Source organism: Seriola lalandi, unplaced genomic scaffold (assembly GCF_002814215.2).
Source record: "Seriola lalandi dorsalis isolate HSWRI2012SDOR001 ecotype SW California unplaced genomic scaffold, Sedor1 jcf7180002054606, whole genome shotgun sequence".
NCBI lineage: Eukaryota > Metazoa > Chordata > Actinopteri > Carangiformes > Carangidae > Seriola > Seriola lalandi.
In genome coordinates this window covers 5,763-20,692 of record NW_019525159.1, presented here as the reverse complement: position 1 = coordinate 20,692, position 14,930 = coordinate 5,763, and the positions used below count along the sequence as shown (strand labels likewise).

General features: G+C 40.0%; 1 protein-coding gene across 2 annotated transcripts; it reads right to left on the bottom strand.

Moving 5' to 3' along the window:
• Window positions 1-4,203: 4,203 nt before the first annotated feature.
• LOC111664838 (putative E3 ubiquitin-protein ligase HERC1) lies at window positions 4,204-13,020 on the bottom strand. Of its 2 annotated transcripts, none has more exons than XM_023419622.2 (22): window positions 12,887-13,020; window positions 12,596-12,727; window positions 12,359-12,457; window positions 11,642-11,815; window positions 11,123-11,407; window positions 10,954-11,019; window positions 10,737-10,862; window positions 10,502-10,640; window positions 10,120-10,301; window positions 9,791-9,946; window positions 9,558-9,680; window positions 9,225-9,327; window positions 8,244-8,413; window positions 7,999-8,137; window positions 7,723-7,892; window positions 7,368-7,537; window positions 6,922-7,087; window positions 6,735-6,811; window positions 6,368-6,620; window positions 6,042-6,194; window positions 4,827-5,132; window positions 4,204-4,738 (listed from the first exon to the last, which is right to left on the bottom strand). In XM_023419622.2, the coding sequence occupies exons 4-22, from the start codon at window positions 11,747-11,749 to the stop codon at window positions 4,553-4,555; spliced, it is 3,078 nt and encodes a 1,025-aa protein (XP_023275390.1). In that variant the 5' UTR covers window positions 11,750-11,815; window positions 12,359-12,457; window positions 12,596-12,727; window positions 12,887-13,020; the 3' UTR covers window positions 4,204-4,552. The 2 variants fall into 2 exon arrangements, with proteins under 2 accessions (XP_023275390.1, XP_087033629.1); XM_087177503.1 differs by having other exon boundaries at window positions 12,596-12,724; window positions 12,887-13,019.
• Window positions 13,021-14,930: the final 1,910 nt, after the last annotated feature.

Genomic DNA, 14,930 nt, shown 5'->3' with positions numbered 1-14,930 from the left:
AAGAAGCTAAAGTTGGAAAGCTTGTTATTGCAGTTATAAACACCTAATTGCAGAGAGAACATAGAACAGTGAAAGTAGTTTAGATTAATGTTTAAACTGCTTAGTCATTCTGTAATATATAGAGTACAGTTACGTTATATGTTGGACACGGCAAGGACTATTGATATTTACTGTTTAAGGGCCATGAGCGAGCTGCTGTAGGGATACCAGAAAATCTAGCAGGGCCCTTGCTGATGCTGTTGTTTGTGAAATAAGTGGATACTTAGGTTTTTTTCGCAGAGTTAGATGAAAAGACAAATCTGTGGTCTGTGTTAATATGATGACTTTGCATTTTTACACATCTGTGTTCATACAGATTTAACAAAGAAGATATGACGTGTTGGATAGTGAGCTGTTTTCCCCGGTCTCGTCTTTATGCTAAGCTTAGCAAACCATCTCCTGGTGGTAGCTTCATATTTGATCAGCAGATATAAGTGTAGTATTGATCTTCTCATCTAAAATGGTAACACCGGGGGGTTGTACACCTGTTGATGACACTGTGGTACATGCAGAGTGGAATCATGCAAGTTCAGAAATCTGATGTCTGCATTTAACTTGCTGGTCGCTCAACTACATCCATATGTGCAAAACGATTCAAGTAGTTAAATTACTTTTTTCTGTTTTTCTTTTTTTTTCTTTTTGTGTAGTTTATCACCGAAACTACAAAAAATTGTGAGCGATAAAAGGAAAGGAATGATTTTTTATTTTTATTTCACCACTGCTTCTCTACTGTAACTGAACCTCCTTAGACCAGCCCCAGCCGCTGTGAAGACATGCACAGGCATTGCATTCTTCAGGCAGTCAGCACCACACACTTGACCTTTGTATAGTGCATGTGCGAAAGCCAAGGGCTCACACAGCGACAACATCATCATGCATAAAACTTCTAAATCTTAGCCTGAGGACAAATCCTCATGGCCATACTTAGGCAATTATTGTTTACAAAACCAAAGCTGACATTCCAGCACCTTCCCAAGAATAGTGGAGTATTTCTTTTTTTTCTTTTGTCTATGTATGACCTGCAATAAACTCAATTGAGTGGCATTTTTTATATTTTGTTATAGTTTCATATCTCATGAACATTGTGAATTTAACCAAACCAGATTTCTCCCTTGGGTATCTTTGCTGTAGTTCAACTTCTTCCAGTGTAAAGTAATTGGTAGCTTGTATACCTATGCTTTCAAATCAGTTTCCTCACTGTGTACGCAGGTGTAACTAAGGCAGAGCTCATATTCACTCTCATTGAATGAATGCTTACTGCACAGCTACCACAGTAGTTCTGCTGACTTGCTCCCATGCAGTGTATTATATTATCATGTCAGCCACTCTCTCTCCACAGCGCTGCTTTAATTCATGTCACCTACTAAATGACAAACATGCCATCCAGAGGGATTGCTCTCTATGATACGATCGACCAACAGTCTGGCACTCTTGTCTTCCCAAAGTCAGACTGCTGTGGTTTTTGATGGATGAAAAAAGTTGCATAAATTAGGAGAAACCCATGTGTCTCTTTGAAACTGAGCAAAGACATTTTTTTTTTTTTTTTGTGAATTGCACCTGGGTTGAAATAAACATAGGTGGCCTAGTTAGAGTTGTGATACGCAGCAGCACTTGCTTTTGAAATGTTTTCATGATGCAAACTGAGACCAGCTGCACTTCTTTGGCACTAACTAGAATACTTCAGTCCAAAAGTGATGCATGCGTCAATTTGCGAGTGTTACTCAGATTTGAAATGGGACGTTGTTGGTGTAATCTGACCACATACTGTTTGTCATCCAGTGTTGTCATCTATCTGTACAGATCAGACCAGCTGATTGGGTGAAACAGGGTGACAGAGATATGCATCATCAGCTATACAAGATCTCTCTCATTTGTGATTGTGTGTCTGTGTCTGTGTGTGCGCTAATGATCTCTGGTTATTGTTATTGCTCTCTTGAACTTGCTTTGTGCAGTGGAACATCTACGCGCAACAACCACACTGCCCTCCTGTGGGAATAGGAAGTATTACATATTCATAACCAGATCTGTTCACACTTTGATGAAGAAAATGAAAGCTGCTCTTACAGTATTGATCTGCCAGCCCTGATTACTGCCGGAATATCATGTCTGTCTTTTATAAAATACGAATTTGAAGAGCTTGGATTGTATGATTGATTGAGTGCTGATGTTTGTAGAAGAGGTTTCCTATCTGAATGAGAGAAAATTATCGGATACCCCAGATGGGAAATAAGATAATTCAGATGCAGGGAGGATTTAATTTTGAACAAGTTCAGTTTCAAAGTCAGCTAGAAGTAAAAGTGTATGTTGTGTGGAATCAGTGCATGTCATTCCAGCCAGGATATTGTTGTTTATTGTTTTATTTGTGTGGGTGGATCCACATTACAGCTTAGAGGAATGTAGATCCAGTGTGTCCACATGCATTGGCAATAGGATTTAATATAATCTACCTGAATTCACACCTGAATCACAGTGGAAATAACAGGTAGAATCCAGCCTGTCTAATTCAGCTGTAACAAATATATATATATATATATTTTCATCTTTTCAAATTTTTGTACTTGTTAGGTTGATGGATGGATGTTATATTTATACCAGGCGTGGTCTCTCATGAAAAAGCCTCCCTCTCTCAGCTGCTGACTGCAGGTTATATTCTGTCTTACTGGCCGCAGCGCACACGGGGAAACAGATGGTTAATAAGGTCACAGCAGACGTGCCTCTCACTAGTACAGACAAATTGCAGACTCGCCAGCGGTGCTGACTCAGGACAACATTAGACTCAGGGGAACTGAATTAAGACCTCTTTTTGTAATGAGGGAAGTTGTTGCTTTGTGTGTTGCTTGCCTTTCATAGGAGGAGGCTATCCGTAGATGGAAATATAATAATACATTCTTAAAGGCCCTGAAAACGTATTTTGTCAATCAGCCTCTTGGTATGAAGGATGAGGTCGTACCTCAACACATCATTTTCTGTCATACAGTTTTTCACATGACAGATTTCTGTATTTGTGTTGTTGTTTGCTGTTCTCTCATCACTGCTTTGAAGTGGGTGGCTCTGCTGGAAAAATGTTTCTCGTATTTCTTTGCATCAAAATGTTTTGACAGTGGGCAGTTCACCCCTGATGAAGGTTAGTTGAGTTTTTGATTGATAAACTCTCGAATTATTTACTAACATTACATTTGATTGTTACTTATTTAGTAACGACTATTTCATGTCATGGACTTAAAAGCTGGAGACACACTGGAAGAACGTATGTGTACTGTACATAGTGAAGATTTCAGATAATTTTACTCCAGGTGTTTAAAGACTTTCACATTAGATCATTACTATCATCATTGATATCTGGACAAGCTAAAAAAGAATTCTTAACTACAACCTACAGTAAGACTATTTTTGCCTTTTGTTTCTCTCATAAAGAGCAAAAATCACTTATTTGGACTCCTTAGAAAACACATCTTAGATCCTTTCATTACCAATAATTCTGAAGTGCCCTCATTTCTGGTACAAGATTCAGAGGTTGACTGACTACCAGACCAATTCGATTTCTGTTCTAAACATAGAAGATGCTTCTTTAGAGCGTAAATCTTTCTGCTGTGAAGGCTGGTGGATAATGTTCTGCTCTGATTCTGTTTGAATGTCAGAAAGACTTTGTCAGAGCTGATCAGAGCATCCTCACTGATAATTGATTAAACACACTGATCTTAATGGAATTTATTTTTGTTGTAGCTCCCAGGCAGCGAATTGCCTTAGAAAGTACAGTTGTTAGGGCCGATTCTAGGATACTTGTTTGCAAACTAATCAAGGTAAATTATTATAAAATTAATGCATTTAGTTTACTATACATCTCCGAACAAATTGTGCAGAAGAGTATTACTATAATTTTAACAAAAAGTACAACTGAACAGTTGATTGAATAAATATAGTGCAAAGACAAATCAAATGTAGTTTTTCTGTACTTGAGACAATGTTTTCATACTTAAAATCCTGGAACCAAATCCCAATAATGTCTCTATTTATTGCATCGTTCTTAGTTAAAATTTCAGAGCGAGCATTACTGATAATCTGAAAGTACCGGTATCTACTTTGTGAAACTCGTGATGTATACATTGATCTTAAGAAACAAATAAATTTGGACATAGAAATTCCAACTACAATACACCGAAGACCTTATTTAAACACTCTTTATTTTACAATAATACTGCCTATGTGTGACAGGTCATTAAATTATTACATATTTTCAAACAAACAGGCACATTAACTCTTTTATTGTGGCTTAATCACCTATATTTTTAAAATCTTATTCTGTATCCCTGTAGTTTTGATTCAGAGTACGCACTGCAATAATTACAACACCTTGCACAGTTGGAAAATCAAAACTACACGTCTTTGAGTCAACAAACATATAAACAGTACACTACCCATACAGGTTTGGCGAATAAAAATCTGTGTTCAGTGCATAATGTGCATGGCATCGGAGAAGATACATTCATCACCCTGTTCACCGCAGCTTTCTGCTTCAGTCCTCGGTGTCAGAGCTGTCTGCTGGGTCGGTGTTGTGGGTCAGCATGTAGTTGTCCATGTCGATGGAGGGGCAGTTGTGGATGGAGTAACGCAGACGCTCAGCGAGAATAGCCTGGCTTGTGTACGGGGGCAGGCGAAGCAGGAAGAAGCAGGTCTGAGCAGTAGGGAGGCCGTTGACGGGCTGGAGGGGATGAGAAGGGTGAGTTTTTATTTAATATTGGAATTTGTTTTTGTAAATAGGCTAATTACTTCATTACAAATGACCTTACCCTGTCAACCTTGATGATTTGGAACTTCTGTGTGATATCAGCCGGGTTGGAAGGCAACCTGGACCTGCCAGAGACGAAACGTAGGAACAGCACCCTCTCCTCATTGGTGAACTCCTCCAAGCTCTGCCAAAACCAGCCAATGAGCTGGTGGCTCTCAGTGATGTCACGGTAACGCACTAGCTTCTTCAGCATCTCAACAGAGACCTCTGGCAGGCCACAGACCAGCTGCTCCAGCTGCTGTGCTGTCAGCAGGGAGAGGAGGGGCACAGGGATGATGGTGGACATGCCCTCTCTGATGGCTGCCACCTGGACACAACAGAGCAACGTCAGCTTTGATACTTCTTAGGACGAGATAAAGGGAACAACAACGGGAACAACAAACAGGCTGTCGAGTGGGCGCTAATGGAAACTGGTGTGCAGACAGAATGTTTAAAATGGAGGCAGTGTTTCACAAACAGAGAGAAATCCACACCAAAGCTATTATTTTCCCAAAGCCTAATTTAAATCAGTGAAGATATTCACATTTCATGCTGGTCTTACTCTGTTCATATTTGAGATGCTGGAACAAGTGAATTTTGAGCTTAAAAATTAAATTCTTGCAGATTGATTTTATTTTGGTGGTTTTTTAACTGTTTTAGCGCTTCCTCCTTCCCAGTTTTTGTTTTATGTGCCAGAAAACCAGAAAACTGGTAAATGTCCCAGGCACACTCATTAGGAATTCATTAGGAACTATTTTCTCAGGGCTACAAGCAGTGAACATTTATTTTTCAAACACTACTCCCTCGTACTGCTACTCTGAATCTTTTTAGTGCATCATTTGCTTAAATGGGTTTTCTCTAATATAAACAAACTGTAAGAGCCTCATTCACACATTCAGTCACTTGTTGCCAGTCTGTTTTTTTTCAACTGCTGTGTTTTCACTTGCAGACTGCAGAAATAAAATTTAACATATTGTAGAGTTGAGGTAGAAGTTCTGGTTTGTGAGTGGTTGACTGTGTCCAGTTTGCTGACGAGGTGCAGAATGTTCCTTCCATGTGTAACGATAGCAGCTACTAAGGTCCACACAATGGATCCAAGTGAGAGCTACTGACACATGGTTTAGGCTTATTACGTTGGTGTTTCCTATGTGTAAACATGTAGCCGATTGTAGAATGATATTTTCACAGCTCTGATAAATTCACCCAGCTCATTCTTCAGTAGTTCAGTCCTTCATACCTGTGAATCCATCTCATGCAGTCTGTACTCCAGAGCTCTCTCTACATATTCAGTCCTGTTTGCAAAGGTTAGGGATATGTTTTGACCTCCAGAAACCACAGGTACCAGCCTTCCATCAGCACTGTGTGCCACGAAGGAGTCCAGTGGGATCATCTTCAGACAGGAGATATGGCAGGAGGGATGGACGGATAATATAGAAAAACAAAGAGAGGGGTTGGGAAGTAGAGAATAGATGCTAGTTAAATATCTTTCAGCTTGGAAAGTTGAAGATCCGGAGAAATATTATATATGAACTCTGCAATAAGCCAATTTGTATCGTATCTCACCACATGGAAATTATCATCTGTGATTCCACTGTTTTCCAGATGAAGGATGCCTTGGAGGGTGCGGTAGGTGAGCAGGTCTACCTCCTCAAGGTCAGGCCCTCCCAGTGGCATCGAGCAGAGCTGTTTCCACACCCAAGGAGCCAGATGCAAGTCCAGAGGCTTCTTGGTGCGAATCGCCACAGCCATAAGGATGCCCAGGAAGCGAAACTGGACCATGTGATCCTCTGAGAGCGCTGCTGGGTTCAACAGGAACCTATAAGGATATACAGCCAACGCCAGAGGTCAAGGTCATTTCTGAAAATGTGATATTCTGTTATACTTTAAGGGTATTGTTATGGTTGATGGTTATCAAAAGAAGACTATACACCTGTCAGTGTTACTGCCCACATCTGCAAAGCTGTTGGGAGTATGAATCAGAAGATCCACCACACCAGACTGCAGCTCCTGGTGAAAACACATCGTCAGTTTGACAATTTACATCAAGCAGAATATTCATGCTGCATTATTAGTCATCTCTGTTCCTCTTAGACCTTCTGTGTGATTTTCTATCCTACCTGGCACATCTCAGTGATGGTGTCATCAAACACTCCTCCGGCATCGTCGGCTCCCTCTCCAACAAGCTTGACCTTCCAGGCTCGCGATGGCAGCCGAAGCTCCAGAGGATTCAAGCTCACCACCTGCTTTGCTATCTGCACGAAGATGGGCTTGCTCGAACGCCCTCTGTTAGCATGTAAGAGAGGGGACATCAGTCATCAATCATCAGATGGACACATGCTAACAGATATAAAACAGACATGGCTGCAATGAAATGGTGCTTTAAAGAAAACTTGCAAGCAAAATGACCAAGATGGCAGATAAAGCTCCTGAATTTATGCTACTAAGTGCTGCTGGCCAGTTGGAAATACAGCGAGTTGTTTTGTCCAACTCCTGTTTTTCTACCAGCTGACCCCTGAAGACATACACATCCTGCCAAATGACTGAATATCATGGTCACCCTCACCTTGTGGAAATCCGTTTCACAGTGATCTGTGGCCCATATGTTTTGCCCTGGGTCATTGTTCTGCCAATGGAGCGCACTAGAGGCAGCGTGTTGACCTTGGGTGATAGAAGGCCTCTGAGCTCACCCCGGATGATAGCTGTTGTCCCTGAACTATAGCGTGAGGTGGACACCTGAATGGAGGGAAACACGGGAAATAAAGGAGAAGGTGAGTGAAGCAACACACTGACAGAATGATAGTGAGGCAGAGAAAGGACTGACAAGCAGGAAGTATGTGATTACCAGCAAGAATTCAATAAGTTTATTACAAACACTTGTTCTTTTAATGGATTAAAAGGGCAGAAAACAGGATAAATACCCGATTCTTGGTGTCCAGGTTGAGCAGCCTCCAAGACTTGTACATGAGATCAGAAAAGTGGTAGAGTACCCTAAGCCGCATGCTAAGGACATCAGGGCTGCAGTCTTTTAAGGTGTTGTACTGGGGAGGGACTGACTGGGGAAGGCCAAGCTGGATATTTCCAGAGCCACCTGGAGATGAAGGTAACAAATGGAGTTCCATATGTATCCTTTTTTATGGATCATAGACGCAAAGAGTATTTGCTTGTGAACAGTTACTGTAGGACTGTGTGTGTACCTGAGTTTTTCATCGAGGTAGAGGGGGTGGTCCATGCTGAACTGTGGCAGCGGCCAGCAGAGATCTGTCTAATGTTTTTCCCCTGAAGGGCCGTTACGAGTGTGGGCTCCTTCACTGGGTTCGAGTGTCCAAGACCAAGCTGGAACACAAACATAAAGGACCACAGTACAGTCTATGCAGTGCTTCTGATGTGCAGTGAAAACAAACTTCAAAGTGCATAATTTAATATTTGAACATTTGGTTACCTGTCCCTCACTGTTGCAGCCCCAGGCATAGACGTCTCCAGTGGAGGACAGGGTGAGGACATGTTCACAGCCCACAGCGATGTCCTCAATGAATAGCCCCTCCAGGGACGGCACCACCTGGGGGCAGGATTTATTCTTGAGCATGGAGTCCGGCAGGCCGATCAGACGCTCTGAAGAATGAACAGAAGGAAACCAAGTAATGGCATATGTGAGTGTACTCTCAAAACACACTAACAAAATTGTATATGTTTCTGTATGCAGCTGTAAATTGTAGCAAGTAAACTGGTGAATTGATTTACAATTTTTTATTAATATATATATATTTTTGATAGTACAGTGAGAGAGACTGGGGGGGTGACATGCAGCAAAGGGCCGTGGGTCGGATTCAAACCCATGTCCGCTGCATCTAGGATTAAGTCTATGTGGTTACGTGTTCTACCAGGTGAGCCACCAAGGCACCCCCTTGATTTATAAAAATTTCGAAGAGAATATTCCCACCATGTCAAGCACTGAGGCTTTTTTATCAATACGAACACCCTTGTTAAGAAGCAGAAATTTTGAACGTCATGACACACAGTAGCCACAGTCCAAAGACCCAAGAAGCAAATTAGTTTTTAATTACTGAAATACCCAATGTGTCAAATTTGAAAAGTTCTGACTTGGGTGACTCTTAAGTGCATCAAGAAGATACACTGTGACTATATGTAATGGAGGTCAATATAATTGCTACAAGCTATTTTACATACTTTTACATGTATATGCAAATTAGATGAATCCTTAATTAGGTTTTTTTTTTTTTTTTGAAGGGCCGATTTAATTAGATTTTTCAATGAAATACTTTGGGAGTTGAGAAAAAGTTAAATTTTTGCCACATAAAACAAATATAGAAGTAAATGAAGACACAGTCTAGAGAAGTACATCAACAATAGTGTTAATACAATCGCGAACATATTTAAAATCCAGTTTCATGTGGAAATGTACCTTGTCCAAATGTGTAAACATGTCCATCACAGGCCAACGCCACAGAGAACTGAGTTCCACAACTGACTTTCTTAATTCCCTTGTTGCACAGCTGTTCCACTTTCTGAAAATAGGAACAACCAAAAATAATATTTCATCTACAGTACACTACATAGGCACCTGTAAATACATGAGGGAAAAGCACTCAATCAAAATAAACAGTTTAACTGAGGCCGTGATTAGCCTGTCTCTGGTATTCCTCACTGCCTTCTCCAGGAAATCAACCATGCGACATAAACAATCTGTGTTTTGTCTTTTGTGGATGTCTAGGAGTCTTTGTCACGATTACCTTACCTGGGGGTAGTACTTGGCTGTAGAGGAACCGGTTCCTAATTTGCCATAATCCCCATCTCCAAATGCCCATACAACCATCCCATCAAGGGACAGTACCAGAGTGTGGTTGAGACCACATGACACCTGCAAAAGTTGACCAGGTAAGCTTTGTTTGCTTATAATCGGATCATTATTATTTCTTAACTATCACCATCTGAGTACAAGAATTAAAACAGACATTGTCTATTCTTTACCTGCCCCACATGATATCCCTCTAATGCTGCCACCCGTTCAGGCAGCATCTTGTTGGATGTTGACCTTTGACCCAGACGGCCAGATTCACCACTGCCAAAAGTGAACAGTTTCCCATCTGCTGTTACCACGGCAGAGTGCCGGAAACCACAAGCAAGCTGGTGAGAAAAAGAAAAGCAATATGAAAGTTTCAGAAAACTGGCTTCTTCAACATGTTGCTTGCAATACTAGTTAATTATTTTACTACTAATAACTTTCTTGATGCTTCCAACAATACAGCATAAAATCACTAAAATATCACATAGAAGTTCAGAGCAGACTTCATCTCTACCTGAACAACCTCTTCTCCTTGCAAGGCCTCTATCTGTTTGGGTCTCCTCTGCCTTTCGCTGTTGCCGTGCCCCAGTTTTCCAAAATCTCCGTCTCCCCAACTGAACACCTCCCCAGTCTCAGTCAGGGCCATTGAGTGTCCATCGGATCCACAAGACGTCACCAGCTGAGTCACCACATACCCTGTCCACAAATCAGAAAGTTAGTAAAGCTCAGCTTGTAGAGACAAGTTTTGAGAGAACATTAATTAACAATTAAGCCTCAATAGAAGCTATCAAACTGCAATACTACAGTCAAAACATCTCTTGTCCTTTCGGTTGTAGATAAAGCTAAATGCAGACCAGCTCAGACTTGGGTTCTTTGACCCTCGATGAGTAATTTACCTTGAAAAGCAAAGATAATGGTGGGTACATAGAGATCATCAGAATTCCCCTGGCCCAGTCTGCCATATTGTCCTTCACCTACAGCCAATACAGTCCCATTGGACTGGAGCAGGAAGGTACAGTTCTGACCACACACAACCTGGATGACAATGAAAACACCCAGAAAAGGAATAAATGTTAGAAAAACCGCAGCAACGTAGGAAAAAGTCTGTATCCTGAGAGGAAAAGTTGCTACCTGTTGTGTCTGCGATAGAGAGGGTGCAAGAGTAGGCATCATGAGGTTAGTTCCCATCCCTGCCAACTGTCCGTAACGTCCATTCCCCCACAGATATACCTCACTCTTCCCCCCTTGTTGCCAGTCCTAAGAAACACAGCAGGTGAAATGAAAATTGCAAAATATTATAACAATGGCAATTGTATTGTTCTATGTTTACAGATGGCTAAGCTGTTACCTCTGGTCTGCTGGTTGCCCAAGACATCAGCTGTTCATCCATCCTGAAGCTCCACTTGCTATTGTCCTAGAAGACAGAGAAGTGTCTCAATAGATGCATTCAGATTCCTGAAACATATCCAGCCATTCCCTAAACCAACAATAGGACTAAGAGGATTGTCACTACTCACCAGTGCCTTTATGATTTCATTGTCTTCCACCTCCTGAAACTCTGAAACGATGAAGGATTCTGGGAAAGCAGTACCGCTGGCAATAGCCTCAGCGCTGCGGATGGTAGTGGCGTATGTGGCGAGCCAGCTCCAATCTGACGGGCAGGCGTGGGCATCGGGACTGGCGTGGTGTGGAGGGCGTGGGAAGCGGCACAGGTGTTTCTCTAAGGACAAACCAACAGTCAAGGAGGCCAGGCTCTGTAGGAAGGCACTGTGGACCAGCTGGTCACCTGCTGCAACGTGGGTCTGTATTGACACAAGGCAGTCAAAATAAAGTCCCAGCTCAAGCTCACATGGACACAAACATAAATGAGTAGTGAAATGTTTCGGTTGTTGCTGATAGGGATATGAAAACAGAAAAATAACAGAAGAGACAAAACATGAACACCTGCATACATAGGAAGAGGTAAAAAGTCCCAAGAAATGACATTCAAATTAAACTAATTTGAAACTAATTTAAAATGTAGTTTCGTTAATGACCCGCTCATGGTTGTACTGCTCCTGCAACAGCAAGGGCAGCCTCTCCAGGAAGACGGCCAAACAAGGCGCCCGATTTAAACCAAGGATGTTCTGGCTTCTGAGAACCATACGACAGGAAGAGAGCACATGATTTTGAGTGATCCAGTCGGGGGTGCAGCAGATCAACAAAACGTCCTGGGAAAGAAAAAAATTACAGAACACCGCTGTAACAGAGGCAAAAGAAAATGTTGCATTTGCAAAGAACTGGGCACTTTTTTACATGCTTTCTAGTTATGAAGTAATGAACTAATGAGTATAAGCCAAAGATATAGAAACAAAACTTTAGTATAGAGTGGTTTGAAGAAAACCACAGGGATATTCCTATTAACTCAAATAAGTAGTTCAACATTTTGGGAAATACACTTATTTGATTTGTGAAGAAGAGCATGTTCGATGCGACATATCTGTACACTAAATATGAAGTTAGAGCCAGGAGATCGTTAGCTTAGCTAAGCACACTGGACTGTGGAAAGAGTCAGCCTGGCCCTATCCACTATACTTCTGTAATTTACCAATCTAATCTAGGACGACTGTCTTCTAGCTGTATTGTGTTCATATTAATGGACAGATATGAGAATGTTATCAATGTTCTCATCTAACTCTCAGTAATTTAACAAAAATATGTTGAAATATTCCTTTAAGGTTTGACGGAAATTCAAGTTGAGTGATCCAAATTACCTTCGACCTCCCAAAGCAAGCAGCTACACCCAAGTTTGGTATCCAGGTAGTACTGACGACTGAACCCAAACCTGTAACAGTCTGTAAGACTGAACCATCCTGCAAGAAGCACAGAGAAGAGGGGGATTCAAATTCTGAGGCCAGACTTCTGAAACAGTTATTTTAGAGTAAAACTTAATTTTCTGCTGATGTTGATCGTCATATAAGTGGCAGGAGCAGTAAATATTGTTTTCTGACCTGCAAGGACCAGATGTTAAGCAGTCCCCCTATCCCTCCAGAAACCAGAGTCAGTCCACTGGAGCAAAATGAAAGGGATTTCACTGCCGTAATGTGGCCGTGAAGTACAAACACACACTTTGCACTGTCCTGCTGTAAAAAAAAAAACAACAGAAACAGGTGATTTCATTGAACAGCTAAAATCAAACTATGGATAACTGGTGCATAAAATCCTGATAACAGTTTAATCTTTTCAAGATATGAGTAGAACCAGGTCTGGAAAAGGACCTCCAACAGCAGAGCCAAACTGACCTTGACATCATTGTTTTTATCTTGGCTTGGGGAGTTGTTCAGTATCTTGGGCAAAGACACAACGGTACCCCCCTGTGGCAGTGTCCAGACATACACAGAGCCATTCTGGCAACCGCTACAGAAACAGGGAGATTAAAAGAAAAAAAAAAAGATTATCTACAACAATGGGCGTAGGTTTGGTCTCAACATTGGTAGGGACGCAACAATCCTGCCACCCCTAGAAAACAGAGATTGGCTTTTTAATACAGTCAACCAAACGGTTTATTAACGTAACCTTAATTTACATTCAGCAATGCTCATATGCAAATGTAATATATGTAAATGTGTTGAATTTCCATATATGAAATATTTGTAAATATGAAGTCAATTCATATGTATTTAAGTACAGCCTATACATGTAAAAATTATGAATAAAACTTGTTAGAAATTGGAACAATATCATATTGACATACTGTATATCTCTAGCTAATAGAAACATGTATTTCAGTATGTCTGTTAATATTATAGACATGTTACATCCATCTCAAACCCTGTCAGTATATGTTCATATCATATGTCATTTTAAAAGATAGACATGTACGTTTAAATATAATAAGAAATTATTAATTAAAAAATCATATACAAACATGAAGAATTTTAAAAAGAATGTTTTGATGACGTTGCATTTTGCCATGAATATTTCATATGTGTTAAGAACTTATATGCATCCTCTGGCTATATGAAGATATGTCATAATATAACCTCTGATGGGTGACACATATGGTAACATAACTCTTGATATGGGGACATTTATGTCATATGTATGCCATTGGTCATAATATAGTGAGGCATAAAAAAGTCATAGTATGGTAAGGGCATAGTAAGGCATGAAAACGACATAGTATACTAAGACATAAAAACGTCATAGTATATTAAAGCAAGGAAGCGACATAGTAAGGCATAGTAAAAAAATTAATTAAAAAAAATCAAACAAAGGAAATAGTATGGTAAGGCATAAAATTGTCAAACGCCATAGTATAGTAAGGCATAAAAAGAACACAGTATATTAAGGTATACAAACGTCATAGTATATTATAGCATAAAATTGTCAAAAAAAGTCATAGTATAGTATGGCATAAAACGTCATAGTATAGTAAGGCATAAAATTGTCAAACGTCATAGTATAGTAAGGCATAAAATTGTCAAAAAACGTCATAGTATAGTATGGCATAAAATTGTCAAAACGTCATAGTATAGTATGGCATAAAACGTCATAGTATAGTAAGGCATAAAATTGTCAAACGTCATAGTATAGTATGGCATAAAATTGTCAAGAAACGTCATAGTATAGTAAGGCATAAAATTGTCAAAAAACGTCATAGTATAGTAAGGCATAAAATTGTCAAAAAACGTCATAGTATAGTAAGGCATAAAATTGTCAAGAAACGTCATAGTATAGTAAGGCATAAAATTGTCAAAAAACGTCATAGTATAGTAAGGCATAAAATTGTCAAAAAACGTCATAGTATAGTATGGCATAAAATTGTCAAAAAACGTCATAGTATAGTAAGGCATAAAATTGTCAAAAAACGTCATAGTATAAGTATGGCATAAAAACAACAAAAATCATCATATTATAGTAAGGCAAAAAAACATTTGTGTCTCTACAGATTTATTTAGTGTTTCAGTGATCTCCCTGGTGTTTTAAATTTATTAACTCTTTGTTCTCCTGTGCTGAAGACGACTTCATGGATTTCCAGGAGCCACTCTCCTTCTACATTCACCATCACTATTGTCTTTTCCCAAATAAACCTTCTTGCACTGTTATTGCTGGTGTGTTTTGTGTCCTGTCATGCTCTGGGGTCATTCATCAGTTCTGATGAAGACATAAGACGTCATAGTATAGTAAGGCATAAAATCATCAGAAAATGTCATAGTATAGTAAGGCATAAAATTGTCAAAAAACATCATAGTATAGTGAGACATAAAACCTCATAGTATAGTATGGCATAAAGCGTCATAGTATAGTAAGGCATAAAATTGTCAAAAAACGTCATAGTATAGT